The sequence below is a fragment of the Phycodurus eques genome, chromosome 20 (genome assembly GCF_024500275.1).
Source record: "Phycodurus eques isolate BA_2022a chromosome 20, UOR_Pequ_1.1, whole genome shotgun sequence".
Lineage (NCBI taxonomy): Eukaryota > Metazoa > Chordata > Actinopteri > Syngnathiformes > Syngnathidae > Phycodurus > Phycodurus eques.
In genome coordinates this window covers 13,596,573-13,615,091 of record NC_084544.1, presented here as the reverse complement: position 1 = coordinate 13,615,091, position 18,519 = coordinate 13,596,573, and the positions used below count along the sequence as shown (strand labels likewise).

Sequence of the window (18,519 nt, the reverse complement as noted above, 5' to 3'; positions counted from 1 at the left end):
GTATTCCAACACGCCGCTCGCCATTTGCGTAAAGAGTTGCAGCGAGCTGTGTTTGGCAATTGCTACGTCACTTGCGGTAGCCCTCGCGGTGGCGGGAGTAACCACAGCCCGGTGTCTTGAGCTTCGGGTATGTTCGGGGAGGACTCGATATGCGTCATAAAAACCTCACTTTTGATTTGCTAAACTACGTGCATGTATTACATAACATGTAAACAATGCAAAGGTGAATTTTGACTGACCCCATAACATCTTTGTCATGTGACCTTTACATGCTTAAATTCGTTGGCGAGTCGTTAAAAAGTGACCTGAATGAACGGCATAGAGCTTAAAGGAGGCAATCTGGGTAGAAATTGTGTCCACTGCGGACCTTATTAAACAGGTCAGATGGCATCACAGTTGGCTGCTGTGACTGGGATGAAAAATAACCCGGGGATGGATGTGTGAAAGCTACAGGCAACAGCTAAGTGCTCGAACTTTTGGAGGTTGAGATGGCATCCAAGGTTTTTACTTTTCAAAGATGAAGGCGACGCGTCCTCCGGGCGACACTGCAGTGCGACGCTACGCTCAGAGTCAACGCGGCTCTGACTTTTAACGGGATTTCCAACTCTCAAGTGCAAACCACGGCAATTGCAATAGATTCACAATACTGTACTGTAAATGGCATATACAAAAGGAATGCCACAGAAATTCGGGGAGGCATACTATGTATTATATTCACAATTTAAAGGAGGGCTTATTCCCACAATTTTAAACAGTTCCAGTGTGCCTTTGGAACAACACACTTTGGCAGTTTTGCCGCGTGCAATGAAGTCATTCTCCCGCTTAACGAATGCATACTGCCACCTAGTGGCAAATAAGGATTTGTTTCGCTTCGTATATACGGTATACGTGTTTTTAAAACCTGTCACGTGTACCTTTCGAATCCACCGAGCAAGTGAATTATTAATTGCAGGCAATGGCACAATTTACACAGGAGTTGCAGCATCAGAATTGCTTCAAAACAATACAAGTTCAATGGATATGCACTCTGAATGTTTTCTGTAAATAATAATAATCCTTCTGGGCATTTCAACAAATACAGTACAGGGAAATGATGGTGAATGGCGAAAGTCTTTGGAAGAAAATAATAAAGACAGACATTTGATCATCAACATCAGCAAAGGCTGTTTTTTGTTTTTTTTTTTTGCACTATAGTGGACATATACAGGTATTTGAAAAACTCACATCATGAGCCTCAGACTGCACTTATACTGTAGTAACCATTATGATTATTATTATCTGCTGTTGAGTGGCGATGTATTTGCCATTGTAAACTACCCATTAAGGTGCAAACGTGCCTTTAAAAGTTAGCTACACCGAAGCATTTCAAGGACTTTTTGTCCATTCCTTATTCCTCATCGTAAGTTAGATTTGGAGATGTATTTTTTAATCATACAGTATTTGACCAATCTTAGTCTTCTACTCTGTCTCTACTTTCGTGCATTGAGTCCATGCAACGGCACACGTCCAGCAATGAAGTATTGTGACTATGTCTGTTCATTTGTTCAAATAAAACCCACAATAAGCAGCATTAGTGTATCGAATAAAACTTCGCAAAAATTGTGAACATTTGCAAGGGATGATGTGATACGAGCAGATTTTGACTGCGTAATGTTATACTCACGAGCCAGCATAGCGTGAGGTGGTGAATTCAAGTTAGTTAGTTAGTTAGTTAGTTAGTTAGAGCTCTCAGTGCCATGAGGCACACGTAGGCCGCAATTGCAGCTTCTGTAATCGGTAGTTTTTTACGGGAGCAGGTGATTGGGCCACTTCAAGGCAGGTGCAACAAAGTGACATTACAGTGAAGGGCGTCAGTGCGTCACGGCAGTGCATCACCCTCTCAGCGAGAGGTCTTCGTAATTGCAGGAAGCGCTCGTATATGGTCGTATAGCTCACTGACAAAAGGATGCGGCATAATTGGCTTTTCACTTGCAAAATCTCAAGACGACAAAACAAATTCAAGCCTTTCAACGACAGCGGCAGCCGAGAAATGAGTGCAACAAAATGTAGAGGTCAAGGAAACAATGCGAAACAAAAGTTGAGCAGTTTTGTATTGGTAAATATCTCCCATACTGAAACAGCGACGCTATTTTCAAAAGGTTATTGATGATTTAAAATGTTTACTTCACGGAAATACACTTCTTGCGTAACAGTACAGACAGTTTCGTAGCAACCGTGTTGCCCTTCAAACTCGACAGATCCAAGTACATAAATAATCCTAAATCCTGGATAGCACATCCGCCTCACAGTTCTGGGGACCGGGGTCCAAATCCCGGCCCCGCCTGTATGGAGTTTGCACGTTCTCCCCGTGCCTGGGTGGGTTTTCTCCAGGTATTCCGGTTTCCTCCCACATTCCCAAAACATGCATGGTAGGTTGATTGAAGACTGTAAATTACCCGTAGGTGTGACTGTGAGTGCGAATGGTTGTTTGTTTGTATGTGCCCTGCGATTGGCTGGCGACCAGTTCAGGGTGTACCCCGCCTCTCGTCCGAAGATAGCTGGGATAGGCTCCGGCACGCCCGTGAAACCTAGTGAGGAGAGGCGGTACAGAAAATGGATGGATGGATACTCATGAAACCCACTCTTGTCTTTATACAATGGTAATAACGGTAAAGACATGCACACTTTCACAAATTCACACATATCTCAGTAATAAGACCATTTATTTTGCCGTCTGCTATTGTGTGAATGCAAAATGGCTGCCCCATCCTGGCACTTCAGCTCACAGATCCCTCCGGTCTATTGCAACAACACAAGGCGCTCACCAGTGGCAAAGTGGTAAAGACAGCTTGAGTGACAATGGCGGACCATTTGTAAAAGAACTCTGATGACACTGAGGAGAAATAGGAGAAAAATCCAATGTATCCAAATATTTAATTAGCATATCCACAAAACATGTTTCAAATGATGAAACTTCATTTGGGACACATAATGGTAAAGATATGTTGGCCTAAAAAGTTAGAAAAATGTTACTTACAAAGGATATTGCCACGTGGGCTCAGTAACACTTCAGGAAACCATTGACAGTTAACACAGTTCAATCCTCCGTCTACAAATGCAAGTTAAAACGCTACAATGCAAAGTGAGAGCCATATATCAACAACACCCAGAAACGCCGCCGACGTCTGAGCCTGAGCTCATCTGAGATGGACTGACGCACAGTGGGAAAGTGTGCTGTGGTCTGAAGAGTCCACATTTCAAATTGTTTTTGGACATCGTGTCCTCCGAGCCAAAGGATCATCCAGATTGTTATCAGTGCCAAGTTCAAAAGCCAGCATCTGTGTTGGTATGGGGGTGTTGGTGCTCATGGCATGGGTAACTTGCACATCTGTGAAGGCACAATTAATGCTGAAAGGTACATATAGCATATGCTGCCATCCAAGCAACGTCTTATTCAGGGACATCCCTGCTTATTTCAGCAAGACAATGCCAAGCCACATTCTGCATGTTACAACAGCGTGACTTCAAAGTATAAGAGTGCGATAACGAGACTGGCCTGCCAGCAGTCCAGTCACGGGCCGTCTCCCACTGAAAATGTGTGGCGTAATATGAAGGCCAAAATACGACAACGCGGACTCGACTGTTGAGGAACTGAAGCTGTATATCAAGCAAGAATGGGATAGAATTCCACCTACAAAGTAGTATCCTCAGTCCTCAAACGCTTATTGATTAAATGGAAAGGTGATGTAACACAATACATATTACCGGCATAAAAATAAAAGTGAGTGGATATTTTTTTAAAATGTAAATAAAAAAAGTGTATCAGTTTGAACATTAAATATCTTGTCTCTGTAGTGTAAAAAATTATAATTAGAATAATTACCAAAAAAATCTTCATTTCCTATCCAGGACACTGGAGGGCGCTATTTAGCTTTGAAGTTATTTCAATACGTTGCTGCTGAGCAGACGAGTAAGAACACAGCTGGGCTCGGCTGACGAGGCGTACACACGCAAGGTAATCCCAATTTATCGCTATTTTGTATCACACCACCCGTCTTGTCATCCTGTTATTTTGCTTTTAAGATGCGTCTGGCAATGCTTCCCCCCCCCCTCTGTGCTTAACGCGAGCAAAACCACAAAGCCGCTTGAAATCCCCAGGGGCTAATGCTAGCTAAGCTAGTTGCGTCAACAGTCTACATTGAACTCCCCAACCAAGGCAATTGTTGAGTAAGAACGATGCATTCACCACTTTCGGCACGTACTAAGATAGAATTTACCATGTTGTCGTTGACATATTATTTTGAAATCTCATGACACGTCGGACTGTCTCAGCAAGTTAAAGCTAATGGCGTGTAAATGAACTCCTCAGTAAAATATTGTTCTGTTTGTCTCTGTCTTCACCTGACAGGCAGAGATGAACTTCACGTAACGTTCAAGTTCCTCTGGTGTTTCCAAGCACGCCACGGAACCTTCACACCTAAGCCGAACTCGTTTTGCGTTTCAAGGCAAATGCTTGAGAATGATGGCTCAAGGTGTAATGGACGGTCCGGTTACTACTTGTCATCAGGGCGCCCAACCAAAAATATGATGACCAGACTATTAACTGCTGCCAGAACTGGACTGTGGAGAAACTTAAAGCCCATTTGTCGGACGTGTACCCAAGCAAACCAGTGAGTATTGCACAGCACATCATTTTCCATCACAAGCTGTTTCGCATATGAACCCGGACATAATATATTGCAGAACTTAGTAATTAACAATAGGGAGCATTGATGGACGTTTCATGAAGTCAAAATTGTGTGTATGTGTTACTATTTTGGTACAATTTAAATCCTCGAGGCAAATAAAGAGATTAGATTGTCGGTGGTGTGGATGAACTTTCGGCCCTTTCCATTGTCATTGACATGGCAACATTATACACTTTAAGCTTGTAATTTTCTTATAAACTTTAAATGGGCCTTGAACATTTCCTTACAATGCGCAAATATGAGGAAAAAGTACAGAACATGCATGGATGGATGGATTTCAAATTTTCCATACTACCTATGTGAGCGAACCTTATTCTGTTGATGAACAAGAAAACAACAAAAGTTTACGTCAAACTGTAAATTGGAAGCTCACAAGACCGTAACTGTGCAGTATTGTGCTGCTAATTTGACGGTACCTCCCTTGCAAAACTTCCCATTTAATATCATGTCTCTCTTTTATCAAAAGATCACGTATAGGACATCTTATACACCCTATGATTGTAGGGGAAAGGTATTGAACCTGAAGTTATTATTATTGATTAATAACAACGATACATATTGAACTATGGAAAGATGACAAACAGCTTCTTCTTAGGCCAACGTTCGAGCCCCCAACGGCAATTGTATTGTGAAACACAAGGCGCAGATTTTGATAGTCCTTACAGAGGTAATAATTTTGCTGGTTGAGTGTATTGCAGTATCACAGTTCTGTGTAAAATTTTAACAAGAAAGCAAAAAGTGGTTAGCTCCTCTGAACCCATTCTAATGTGTTTTTAGAGCTCCAAAGACCAGAGACTGGTATATTCTGGCAAGCTGCTTTTGGATCACTTTACTTTGAAAGATGTGCTCAGAAAGGTAACCGTTCACTTTGCTACTCATTTAAAATCCAGCCATAATCTTTTACAATGGAAACTTAAAGATGGGACGCTGATTGCGAAACAAGTATTTCCTCCGGTAAATATTGGAAATAGAATCAATACATGACAGAGTCATACTGTCAGCATGGGTTCTAAAATATTTATTAAAATAAAAAGTTTGCCACTGCAGTCCCTTAACTTCAATGACACATATTTTGATAACGTACACTTTCATATGAAAGTGTTGTATAACTAAAAGAGGTTAACCTCTAACGTAATGTATAAATGTTTAACACTACATTTGATGACTAGTGATGAAGCATACAACTGTTTGCCAGTCAACTAATTGCAGCTACTGCGAGCACATGCATACAAATGCAGCCGACTCTTCTGTCTACACAGTAGTCCAACACTGGACACACTGACTGCCCTATCATGGGCGGAGAAGCTCAGTGTGGGCGTAGTTGTGTGCCCCACTTGCCGTGAAAAAGTAACTAAGTAGTTAATTTTAGCTTTCTTTCTCCCCTCTGTTTCTCCTTTCTCTTGTGGCAGCCCTGTGTACCTCCAAGACTGTATAGCTTACCAACGAGGCGCTGAGTAGTCGCGAGTCTGATGAGGTGGAATAAACCATTTTACATTTTTGCAATGTGACTGTAGGTGGTCTGAGACAGTTTTAATTCGATGAAAGCAACCTTATTAATGAACTTTCAAGAATTTATTTTAGCGTAACATTTATAGGTTTTTCAAAACTGTCATACATATTTGAATTATTAAAAAAAAAATGCCAGACCCTGCCTGGTACACCATTTTCCTGATCAGAGATGGAAGTAAAATACAAATACTACACATCTTTTTACTGAGAAAAATGGTAATGCACGGTGACTTAGATAAGTAACTTTAATCTGAAATAGAAACACATTAAGATTACTAGTTACTCAAAAAAATAATCATATTAAGAGACACACGTTACTGGCATCACTGAACCTAACACATTTTAGGCAGACAACAAAAGATTTGCTTAATCAGAATCAGAATCATCTTTATTTGCCAAGTATGTCCAAAACACACAAGGAATTTGTCTCCGGTAGTTGGAGCCGCTCTAGTACAACAGACAGTCAATTTACAGAACACTTTGGAGACATAAAGACATTGACAAAAACAATTGTGCAAAAAGATGCAGAGTCCTCTAGCATTTAGAGCAGTTCGAATGACTAATATTGCAGTAGTCCGGTGCAATGACCACTGTGCAAAGGGCGCCGAGGCTTCAAGGAGTGTATGCGGTTTAAAGTGACGAGTAGTGCGATCATCTGGGACAATGTCGGTTGTGCAAATGTTACAGATACTCCTCAATCAGTGTGCAAATGGAGCAGATGCTACTCTGGCATGAGTGGCCAGTATATGCAAATAGTGCAGCATGGCGAGACAACTACAGTGAGTGCACGAGTAATACATAATTGGCCCCACAGAAATGTGACAACAAACTCAAGTCAAAAAAATTCCAGCTTGTTGTAATGGAATTATAGGTTAGGTGTTTAAGAATGGTTTCATTTTGCACTTGATGGGTGGGCAGACACTCCTGAGACCTAAATGGATACAAGTCATTAAAAAGTACATTTTCATCATATGTCCTATTTAAATTACAATGGACATGAATGTCACATCAACATTTGATTTTCTGTGATGTTTCTGAACTGTTAATTTTCAGAGGTCAAATTATCAGTTTGGGTTTTCCGAACGACTTAACTCGTTGTATTGGCTTTTATAGCAGGATGAGTACCACATGCTCCATTTGGTTTGCCCCTCACCAACTCCTCCCAGCTCCCCAAGCTCCACCCGCAAGCCTCGGGAGAGCACGGCAGAACCCACAGTGAGTCCGACGACGACACGCTCCTCACTCCTACTTCATCGGTTTTGTTTCACCATCCACTTTCGTGCCGCAAGTAGTCCCCCAAGAGGATGTCAACACCAAGCCCTGCTCAACCATATGTGGATGCTCTCGTTGACAGGTCACTCAAACGGCGAGTCCTCCCTTCCCTGCTCAACACAGCCAATCAGACGAGAGCAGTGATGGACTCAGACAACGTGGTGTACCTTACGACCAGTTGCATCAACAATTTATGCATAGGTAATTTGTGATTCAATGTAATCGTAATTTGGTAATACAATCCGGTTTTAAAAAAATATACATATTAGGGAGGGGGGGGGGATGATAATAAATTGCATTTTATTTTTGTGTTATGTTAACTGTTAGCCCATGTGTGTTTTCCATCATATGCTGAATGGAGGCCATGTGTTGTTTTCCCCCAAATACACAATGTACAAAAAACCCCCGCTCTTTGTTTTATGGTTAGTATTCAAGTAACCTCCAACTGGTAGTGGCAATGTACAGCTTAAAGCCTTTCACTAATTATATCAGCCAAAGTGCTGCTTGTAGTCCAGCGAGTAGAGCCTCCTACCGCCATACACCACTGATTTCTCAAGTTTGGGCTCACAAGTCAAAGCAAAAACCCGGCCAATCTGGCAGCTCGTGTATCGAAAAACATGTTTACGTCAGGTCACTCGTATCTCGAGGGACCGCTGTCTATCCCTTTGTTGATCATTAAGAATTCAGTGGTTGTGTGGAACTGAAAGTTGATAAACCAGTCTTGAAGCAATTGAGTGTCTTACTGTACTTGATGCAAACATCGGAGTCACTGTTAAGTCAATCGCAGATAGTTTGCGGTCTATTAAAACAACATCGGCAGCAATAGGAAATTGAAGTACATCCGCAAAGACCTCTGCATGTGAATGTCTTCATGTATGAGCAGTCTTAATGTTAACATTGTGGTCGTCTCTTTTCCAGCTGGAGTCATTTCTCTGCAATGTCGACCCCTCCCACAAATTTGACCCCCTATTACAACCCTATGACGCTCGTGTGGTGGCAACAACTATATGCTCGACAATACTACATGCACTAGTGAGCCAATTTACTTTACGACTGAACATTTCCAGGACTATGATAATCTCATCTTTAAACCTTGACTCCTCTCCATTCTTCCCTCAACAGTAATTTACTAGCAGCGTCCTCCCAAAACCTCAGGCACGAACTGCCCAGGATTCAGCCGCTCCCCCAGGCAGACCCCCTGAGCCAGCGTCCACGGGTGGATCGCCGTGGCAACCCTGAAGTGGAAATGAACGCCCAAGGAGGGGAGATCCTGAACGAGGAGGAGCTCAACCGGGATTGGCTGGACTGGGTGTACACGTTTTCCCGGGCCGCTGTCTTACTTAGTATCGTGTACTTTTACTCGTCCTTCAGTCGGTTTCTCATGGTGATGACGGCCATGCTGGTGCTTTACCTGTGAGTGCCCCTCCTAATTTACTAATGCAGAGGTGTCCAAACTATGGCCCGTTGTCCATTTTTAGCGGCCAGTGGCATGTTCTAAAATTATCAATTCTCATGATTGATTGATTGTAATTGGCCTGTTTGAGTACCACTCGCCTCGACTACTAATACTATAATATTGGTTTTACATAGAGCTTGTCTAGATTTGCAAAAACACAAAACCTACAAGGAAAATAGTAAATACATTTCTATTCACAACACCCCAGGTGAATAAGGATAATTATTATTAATTAGATACAGCAGCAAAAAGCATATGAATGCCACTTTCTGCTCTGTATCAAGGTCATCTTAGTACAGATCATATTTTGGTCCTGAATGTGGTCATGTGATTCTGCTGCTGCTCTCAAAAAGGGACCCCAAAATCCTTAAAGAAATCTACTTTTTGCTTAATCATGCAGCTATTAAAAAAAAAAAAAGGTGTAATATGAGGGCAGTCAAAATGTCCATCCATCCATCCATCCATTTCCTGAGCCGCTTCTCCTCACTAGGGCCGTGGTTGTGCTGGAGCCTATCCCACCTGTCATCGGGCAGGAGGCGGGGTACACCCTGAACTGGTTGCCAGCCAATTGCAGGGCACATAGAAACAACCATTCGCACTCACAGTCATGCCTACGGGCAATTTAGAGTCTCCAATGAATGCATGTTTTTGGGATGTGGGAGGAAACCGGAGTGCCCGGAGAAAACCCACGCAGGCACGGGGAGAACATGCAAACTCCACACAGGCGGGGCCGGGGATTGAACCCGGGTCCTCAGAACTGTGAGGCCGACGCTCTAACCAGTCGTCCACCGTGCCGCCTCAGTCAAAATGTAATGAGCCCAATTCTATTTAACCTAATTGATTATTTAATTATTTCTTGATAATTGATCTTTACCGACGGTGCTGGGCTGGTTTCAGCATGTAAGTAAATAAATAAAACGCCAAAGTGGGCGGCAGGCACGGTGGACGACTAGTTAGCACATCCGCCTCACAGTTCTGAGGACCCGGGTTCAAATCCGGCCTTGCCTGTGTGGAGTTTGCATATTCTCCCCGTGCCTGCGTGGGTTTCCTCCCACATCCCAAAAACATGCCGAGTAGGTTTATTGAAGACTAAAATTGCCCATAGGTGTGAATGTGAGTGCGACTGGTTGCTTGTTTATTGGCTGGCGACCAGTTCAGGGTGCAGAGTCAGCTGGGATAGGCTCCAGACGCCCCCGCAACCCTAGTGAGGATAAGCGGTACAGAAAATGGATGGACGGACTTCAAAGTGGCCTTTGCATCCATCGATTTTTCTGTATGCGGCCCTTGAAAGGAAACTTTTTGACCCCACTGTACTCATGCAAGGCATGTTGGGTGGTTATACGGGGGTCCTCAATTTTTGCTCCAGGCAAAAAACATTGAGGTTGAATTCTTATACTATTTCAGCAGTGTAAGAATACGTTGTCACCTGGCATATATTTACCATTGTATTATTTTATATCCATGATATGAAGTGTTTTTCATATTTACTATATGACATTATTACCTTAGCGTTTAAATTTACGTACAAATTTGGGTTACATCGTCAACGTAGGAATGGGAGTCCGTCGTAAACTGATGACCCCCTCCCCCTGGACACTCGCTACCTGGTTTAAAAAAAAAAAAGCTAAATTCACTTGAATCGCCTGGGTATTCTCATGGAATGTTTATTTCCATTGAGGTCACCTGTAATAGTAAATTGTCCCGTGCAACATCTGGAATTATGCAAAAAAAAAAAAAAAAAGTCGATCGTAAGTCGCCTTGTACTGAAAGTCAGCTGGGATAGGCTCCAGCTCACCCACAACCCTGGTGAGGATAAGCAGTATAGAAAATGGATGGATGTTAATCGTTGGAGTAATTAACCAATGGAAGAAGGCTTTATATGATCAGGATTTTTAGAGCGGATCAGCAAGTTTAAAAAAACGATAACCGATCACAAGATGGCACAATGTGTCTGTTTACATGACTTGTTCCTTTATTGTATATGCTTGTGTACTGTATACTTTATCTTCAAACGTATTGTCTAGCATTTTAGAACAAAGGTAAAACATCAATGACCTCTAGGGGACATTCAAGAATGACAGAAGTTTGGGTCAAATCAACATAGAAATAGTGGGTACTAACTTACTGCAATTAAATGACTTTAATAAATACTGTTAATGAAATGCTTACTTTAACTTTCTCGCTGTATGGACGGGTGTTATCTGGAGTTTGCATCCGTTCGGCTTTTACTTTTTTTCCCTCCGCTCTGCGTTGCTTGAACGCAGCATGCTGCTTGCTCCTTGTGTACATTCTTCATTTGCTGTGTTGCAGCATTTAGATGACGTTCCCCACGACGTACTTCAGTTGTGCACAGACTGCAAATACCTTACGTGTTGCTTGTCTGAGACACCGCAAAATAGTCCCACTCCGACGACGTGTTTTTTCACTGAATAGATTAGGGGAGGAAAAAAAAACTTTATTGGCTATCAGATAGTTACAGTACTACGTGACAAGGCTAAAAATAAACTAGCTTTTGGATTCATACGCGACTGCGATGTGGCGTAAATGTCTTGTGCAGAGCCGATCGATGACGTCATTGACATGCAAGCCTATCGGCCGATACTGGTCGGGCCAATCAGATCGGTGTAAAGTCTAAACGGTAGCTTTCATGTACAAGCTCAAACCTAGTGGGCACTTATTTTGACCAGGCAGTGTGCATTGGATATCTATTGTAAGGCATATTCAAAATGTCTTTGACGCATGTAATGTCAATTTTTGTTTCACAGTCACCAGGCCGGCTGGTTCCCCTTCAACCTAGAAAACGAACTGCAGCTTCCTGGAGAAAATCAGGAGGAGATAGAGGCAGAGCTACAGAACAATGACCTCCATGGAATGGTATGTGTGTATAGGTGTCCGTTAATCAGTCACGTTTTCTACTAGTTTGTGACCTGCTGGCTGCCACACCATTTACCATGATTATAATATTAAATAAAATAAAAAGGACCGCAGCAAACATTTTGCCTTTAAAAGGTGGACATTTTCAGTTTTGATTAATTTTACAATGTTTATTATCATGGCTGCAAGACTTAATGTTTTTTCTTTGAGGAGCAGTTTTGCCAATCATTTCTTTATTTGAGGAGCAATTTTATCACACAGGGCCCCGAAGAAGGATTTTTTTTTTTTTTTTTTTTATAAACAATAAAAATACGACATTATAATGGGGGAATTTAATGAAGGGCTGCAGCCATCACATATTTTAGTACTCGAGTATCTCCCAAAACCCTGTTATTCCTCTTTGACCAGATTGGCCACGTTTTCAACAGAGTGTAGCCACTTACAGATCAGATGGTACACTGAGCAAACCTTTAAGGAGCCTGTATGCAAGTCATGTCAATGTTGGAAACTGTTATTTTTCTCTGAAAATACTGGCATTTCATTTCTCCTATGCTGCCACCCATTCAGTCCAGCTGCAGCATTCACCCGACAATCTCAAACACGAGGAATTTCTTGTGCTTGTACAGCGCTTTTGTCCTTAATGTGCAAACAAAAACGCGCAACACCGTATGACAGGAACAATGGTGAAAGTACTTGAAGAACTTTGAATTCCTTGCAGCTCAGGCTGACTATATTAACAAACTATTTGATCTGTTCTATTCTATTACAAAACAAAATCAATTGTTTTTTGACAGTGTGATCGTACAGTGTTTTAACTAAAGCATTCTGATACAAATAAGTTTCACCATTATGTACTGTATTACAAAAGAACACATTCACTCCCATTTGTGCAGTGTCCCTGAACGCACCTCACGCACTCACCAGCTGCGATGTAAACAGCGGCCGCACCGGATCGGTTGCCAAATGACGGCGTTTATGATCAACGAAGACGCCGAGTATGACGACTAAACCCCGGCTGAACACACTATATACAAGCCTTCATGTGATGGGGAGGAACGGTGTATCCTGACATACAGTGGGGACGGAAAGTTTTCAGACCCCATTACATTTTTCACTCTTTTGTTATATTGCAGCCATTTGTTAAAATCATTGGAGTTCATTTTCCCCCCTGCAAATGTACACACAGCACCCCATATTGAAAGGAAAAAAGAATTGTTGAAATGTTTGCATTTATTAAAAAAGAAAAAGTGAAATATCACACAGCCATAAGTATTCAGACCCTTTGCTCAGTATTTAGTAGAAGCACGCTTTTGAGCTAATACAGCAAGGAGTCTTTTTGGGAACGATGGAGTTTTTCACACCTGGATTTGGGGATCCTCTGCCATTCCTCCTTGGAGATCCTCTCCAATTCTGCCAGGTTGGATAGTGAACGTTGGTGGACAGCCATTTTCAGGTCTCTCCAGAGATGATCAATAGGGTTTAAGTCAGGGCTCTGGCTGGGCCATTGAAGAACAGTCACGGAGTTGTTCTAAAGCCACACGCTATTTTAGCTGTGTGCTTAGGGTCGTCTTCTTGTTGGAAGGTAAACCTTCGGCAAAGTCTGAGGTCCTGAGCACTCTGGAGAAGGTTTTCGTCCAGGATACCCCTGTACTTGGCCGCATTCATCTTTCCTTCGATTGCAACCAGTCGTCCTGTCCCTGCAGCAGAAAAACGCCACCACCATGCTTCACAGCTGGGACAGGTGATGAGCAGTGCCTGGTTTTCTCCACACGTCACTTAGAATTAAGGCCAACAATTTCTATCTTGGTCTCATCAGACCAAAGAATCTTATTTCTCACCATCGTGGATTCCTTCAGGTGTTTTTTTGAGCAAACTCCATGCGGGCTTCATGTGTCTTGCACTGAGGAGAGGCTTCCGTCGGTCAGGCCACTCTGGCATAAAACCCCGACTGGTGGAGGGCTGCAGTGATGGTTGACTTTCTCCCATCTCCCGACTGCATCTCTGGAGCTCAGCCACAGTGATCTTTGGGTTCTTCTTTGCCTCTCTCACCAAGGCTCTTCTCCCCCGATTGCTCAGTTTGGCCGGACGGCCAGCTCTGGGAAGGGTTCTGGTCGTCCCAAACATCTTCCGCTTTAAGGATTATGGAGGCCACTGTGCTCTTAGGAACCTTAAGTGCAGTAGAAATTTTTTTGTAACTTTGGCCAGATCTGTGCCTTGTCACAATTTTTGTCTCTGAGCTCTTCAGGCAGTTCCTTTGACCTCATGATTCTCGTTTGCTCTGACAAGCACTGTGAGCTGTCAGGTCTTCTATAGACAGGGGTGTGGCTTACCTAATCAAGTCCAATCAGTGTAATCAAACACAGCTGGACTCCAATGAAGGTGGCGAACCATCTCGAGGACGAGCGGAAGAAATGGACAGCACCAGAGTTCAATATGAGTGTCACAGCTAAGGGTCTGAATACTGATATTTCATTTTCTTTTTTAATAAATCTGCAAAGATGTCAACAATTCCGTTATTTCTGTCAATATGGGGTGCTGTGTGTACATTAATGAGGGGAAAAAATTATTTCATCAAATGGCTGCAATATAACAAAGTGAAAAATTTAAGGGGGTCTGAATACTTTGCGTACCCTCTGTATATAGTGTGTTCAGCCATCATACTGTTAGTCTTCGGCGGAGAGAGAAGGTTCCTGTTACCACCTTGCATTTCACGATGAAATACTACCACACTTTCGCCATTTGCCATCTTTTGCTCTTGCATTTTTCTAACCAATTCAGCGTCGCCCTTCACTTCACTTATACGCCTTTTCAGCGACGACATAATCGTGTCGGTGCATCCGTCGAGCACAGCAAACTGTCAATGTGTTGTCAACGAGGCGCAAAAAGTGAGCGAGACCGCTTAATTCAAACCTTGTGGCTGTGTATGTGCTGCCACGGCGCAAGGGCAACGCCGTGCTGCCTTTGCAGAGCGATTTCAGATGGAAAACCGCATGGAGGAATCAAACGCGGTCACCCAGTGTCTCGAGTTCTGGAACACAAGATACAGTGTGTTGTATTGTAACGCGGTACGGAGGGAGATCTTATCGACGACTCCGGATCAACCAGGTTTGTTTAAAGTGTTAGTGGCAGCCAGCGTACCTGGCGAAAACCCACCCAAGCATGACGAGAACATGTAAACTCTATACGAGAAGGCCGGAACCCGGATTCAAACCCACGACCTCTGAACTGTAACTGTGAGGCGGACGTACGAACACGATAGTAGACGCTGCTCTATTAATTGCTCCAACAACTGAACATTATTATTTCTGTAAAGGTGGAATCATTCATGTAAGTGCATGTTGTGGCCAGTTTGTGTATATCGTTGCACTCATGAACAGTCGTACAGTCTGTCTAGTGGTATATTTTGACCCACCTTTGCCTTCAGAACAGTCTTTTCTGGACATATGACCAGGAACTAGCGCTCTGATTTATAACACTTGAGGCCATTTTCAACTAAATCATTTCAAGACACCGGTTTTAAGACGCTTATCTTTGTGACATGGCCATCAAGGAATAACGATAATAAAGGTATATGCTGTGATGTCACCTCAAACTATAAAACAAGAACAAGATTGAGAAACGGCTTCTGATGGCAAAGTCATTTATTTAAAAATCTAAACTATGAAATGCGCGATTCTGACTCACCGCATGGCTCAAGGTGAACATCAGTGGGGTTTTTTGCACTGCGTTCGTCATTCACGCCATGAAATACCGTTTCACACGATCACAACGCACACCCTTTACTACCTACTGCGACACACTGTTGTACATATAATCTGCTTGAGTGTGAGGTGCCGAAACCTGTCCGATCCTGTTGGCGGTTGGCTCCCTCGACGTGACAAACCGAGATTCACCCCCTAATCTTCATCTTCAGCTCAACACAGTTTGAAGATTTCAGCAATTCCTTCACATACCACAAGAGGGAGCCCATGCACAAGCCTTCCAAAAATTACACATCATGATTGTTTTAAATCCATTGTTGCTACGTATAAAGGGAATTTACAAAAGCTTTCATTGTCCCAAAGCATCTGGACCGAAATGTCCCATATTGGTATCGATCCTACTCACACGTAATCGTCCTTTACCAGGAACATGTGGCGGAGGACAGCTCCGATGATGACGAAGGTGAAACCGGAGAGGAAGGAGCAGAGGATCCTAACCGCGTCATCCCCCAAACCGGCATCCTGTCCTCCATGTGGTCGTTTATCATCACCTTTTTCATGTCGCTCATTCCCGAGGGACCGCAGAACGCTGCCAACTGAGCCGAACTTCTTGAGCCGTCTCGCCACAAATGACTTCGATACAAAGCGGCAATGCGCTCTTGCTTGTTCTCGTTCGGCATTGTTAACTGAAGAATGGACATTGAATCGCTGTAGTCAAGGCGGTGCCATGTTAGCTTAGTCTGACAACACGTCGTCTCCCTAATAATGTATGAAAAAGCATCAGCGGGCACAATGATAAACACTAATATAACTAGACAAGTTTCATCGATGCGATCCTTCCATTGTGGGACGAGCTGACTTTTTAAAATAGTGCTGTTTCAATAGAGGGATGGAAGTGTGATGCTCTGTCAGGCCGTGTGCAATAATTGACGGAATATAAAAGGGCTGTTGTAAAACTGCCTGTTGCCACAGTGCAGACTTCACAGATAATATGGCTGCTGCTGTTACACATTTAAAATGTAATAATAGCTAAGGTGTTGATTGGTTTTTGGATGTGCTGTGTTGTTTTTTTTTTTTTTGGGGGGGGGGGGGGGGGTCGGGGGGTCCAGATTTTCAACCCTGAGCAACATGATCACAAATAATGACTTAATCACGCTGAGGGATTGTTTGCTCCTTCCCGAGGAAACTTTGGGAGTAAAAATTCTAATTTACACGACATTTTGTGTTTGACACTGAATGCGCTACTCATTAGAACCAACGTTATTTCCAGGAAATTATTTGCCAAAAATAAAGGACTAGCAGTTTACATGGCACTGTTGTAAAATGTTAAAAATGACTCGCTTTAGATAATTGGAAACAGGTAAGTGTCATGATTGGATATAAAAAGTGCATCCCCGAAAGGCACAGTTCACAAAAGCAAGGATGGGGGCGAGGTTCACCACTTTATTATAGGCCAACAGTTTAAAGAACGTTTCTCAACTTACAATTGCAACTACAAGCCCAATTCCAATGAAGTTGGGATGTTGTGTTAAATACAATGATTTGCAAAGCATGTTCAACCTATAAGCAATTGAATCCAAGCTGTGCATCAAGCAAGAATGGGAAAGAATTCCACCTACAAATCTTCAATGATTAGTGTCCTCAGTTCCCAAATATTTATTGAATGTTGTTCAAAGAAAAGGTGATGTAACACCGCGGTAAACATGACCCTGTCCCAGCTTTTTTGGAACGCATTGCAGCCATAAAATTCTAAATTAATGATTCTTTGCAAAAAACAATAAAGTTGATCAGTTTGAACATTAAATATCTTGTCTTTGTAGTGTATTCAATTGGATATAGGTTGAAAAGGATTTGCAAATCATTGTATTTGGTTTTACAACGTTGCAACACCATTGGGATTGGGGTTTGTAATTTCCAGTGAGAATGGAGTAAAGATGATTCATGATTGTGACCGCGTGAATTTAAGTAGCATGTCACCACGGTGACACCGTCTTTAATAACACCAAATCTGATCACTGAAATTGTTTAAAAAGGCGACAATCGTCCACCCTGGTGTTGAGCTGGTTATAAAATACACTACTAACAAAATGTTAAGGGTAACATTTTAGAATGAACCTAAACTACACCTTCACAGGTGAGCTGGATTTGATCTTTGACATGAGCAGGTTGCAACAGAGAAGAAAAATGTCACAGAAAGGCAAGCGGACATCTTAGGAAATGTGTCATATTTCATAGATCAAAAATGCTGTGAATTTTGTTGTTCAGCTCCCAGCAAGTTGTGCAAAACAGTTATGAACTATAAGATTATAAAATGATCCCCTTACTTTATGGGAGTAATGTTGAGTTAATGTGATTTCCTATTTTGTTTAATAGGTATATTTTACCTGGAAATGACAGTGTCAAAAGGCTGTTTGAAATAATATTTAAAAAAAAATAGAATTATGTGAGACAGATTTGAGGAAACAATCTTTTGCAGCACTCTAGCTTGATCTAGGCCATGCTATCAACTATACATTTTAAATATTGTATATGCATGCATTGAAAATAGGTATGAATAAATACACTTGAAACTGTTTATCAAAGTGCAAAAAACGACCATAATCAAAGCAGCTATTATAAAAATGTATATACATTTATTTGCACATACATGCAACACCTTAGAATCTTATCATGCTTTAAATTTAATAAGGGTTTTTACTGAAAACACTTTTGTTTGGTGCTAATAGCCAATATATTCATATCTGGAATAATGTCTTTTAATTTTAAGACCAAAATTATTCATGATTGACATTTAAGTTAAGTTTTTAAGTTCAAGTCGGTTGAAATGAATTGTTATTGTTTGGGGTATTTTCTGGCTGGAAGTCCATTATTACCGCGAACCAAAATTCCGATTGTTTTGTTTCTTTTCTCCCATTGTGTTCTTTCCTAGCTGAAAATGCATATTCAACAAATGAGTACTAACTTTCACTCAAAGAATAAG

At 42.1% G+C, this 18,519-nt stretch overlaps 1 protein-coding gene across 1 annotated transcript; it reads left to right on the top strand.

Moving 5' to 3' along the window:
* Positions 1–3,939: 3,939 nt before the first annotated feature.
* LOC133396062 (homocysteine-responsive endoplasmic reticulum-resident ubiquitin-like domain member 2 protein) lies at positions 3,940–16,595 on the top strand. Its single transcript, XM_061665499.1, is given in 11 exon segments — positions 3,940–3,994; positions 4,063–4,206; positions 4,388–4,531; positions 4,533–4,649; positions 5,505–5,582; positions 7,350–7,451; positions 7,591–7,709; positions 8,427–8,540; positions 8,631–8,921; positions 11,730–11,838; positions 15,966–16,595. Coding segments are annotated over 9 exon segments (1,137 nt in total). The 5' UTR covers positions 3,940–3,994; positions 4,063–4,206; positions 4,388–4,498; the 3' UTR covers positions 16,140–16,595.
* Positions 16,596–18,519: the final 1,924 nt, after the last annotated feature.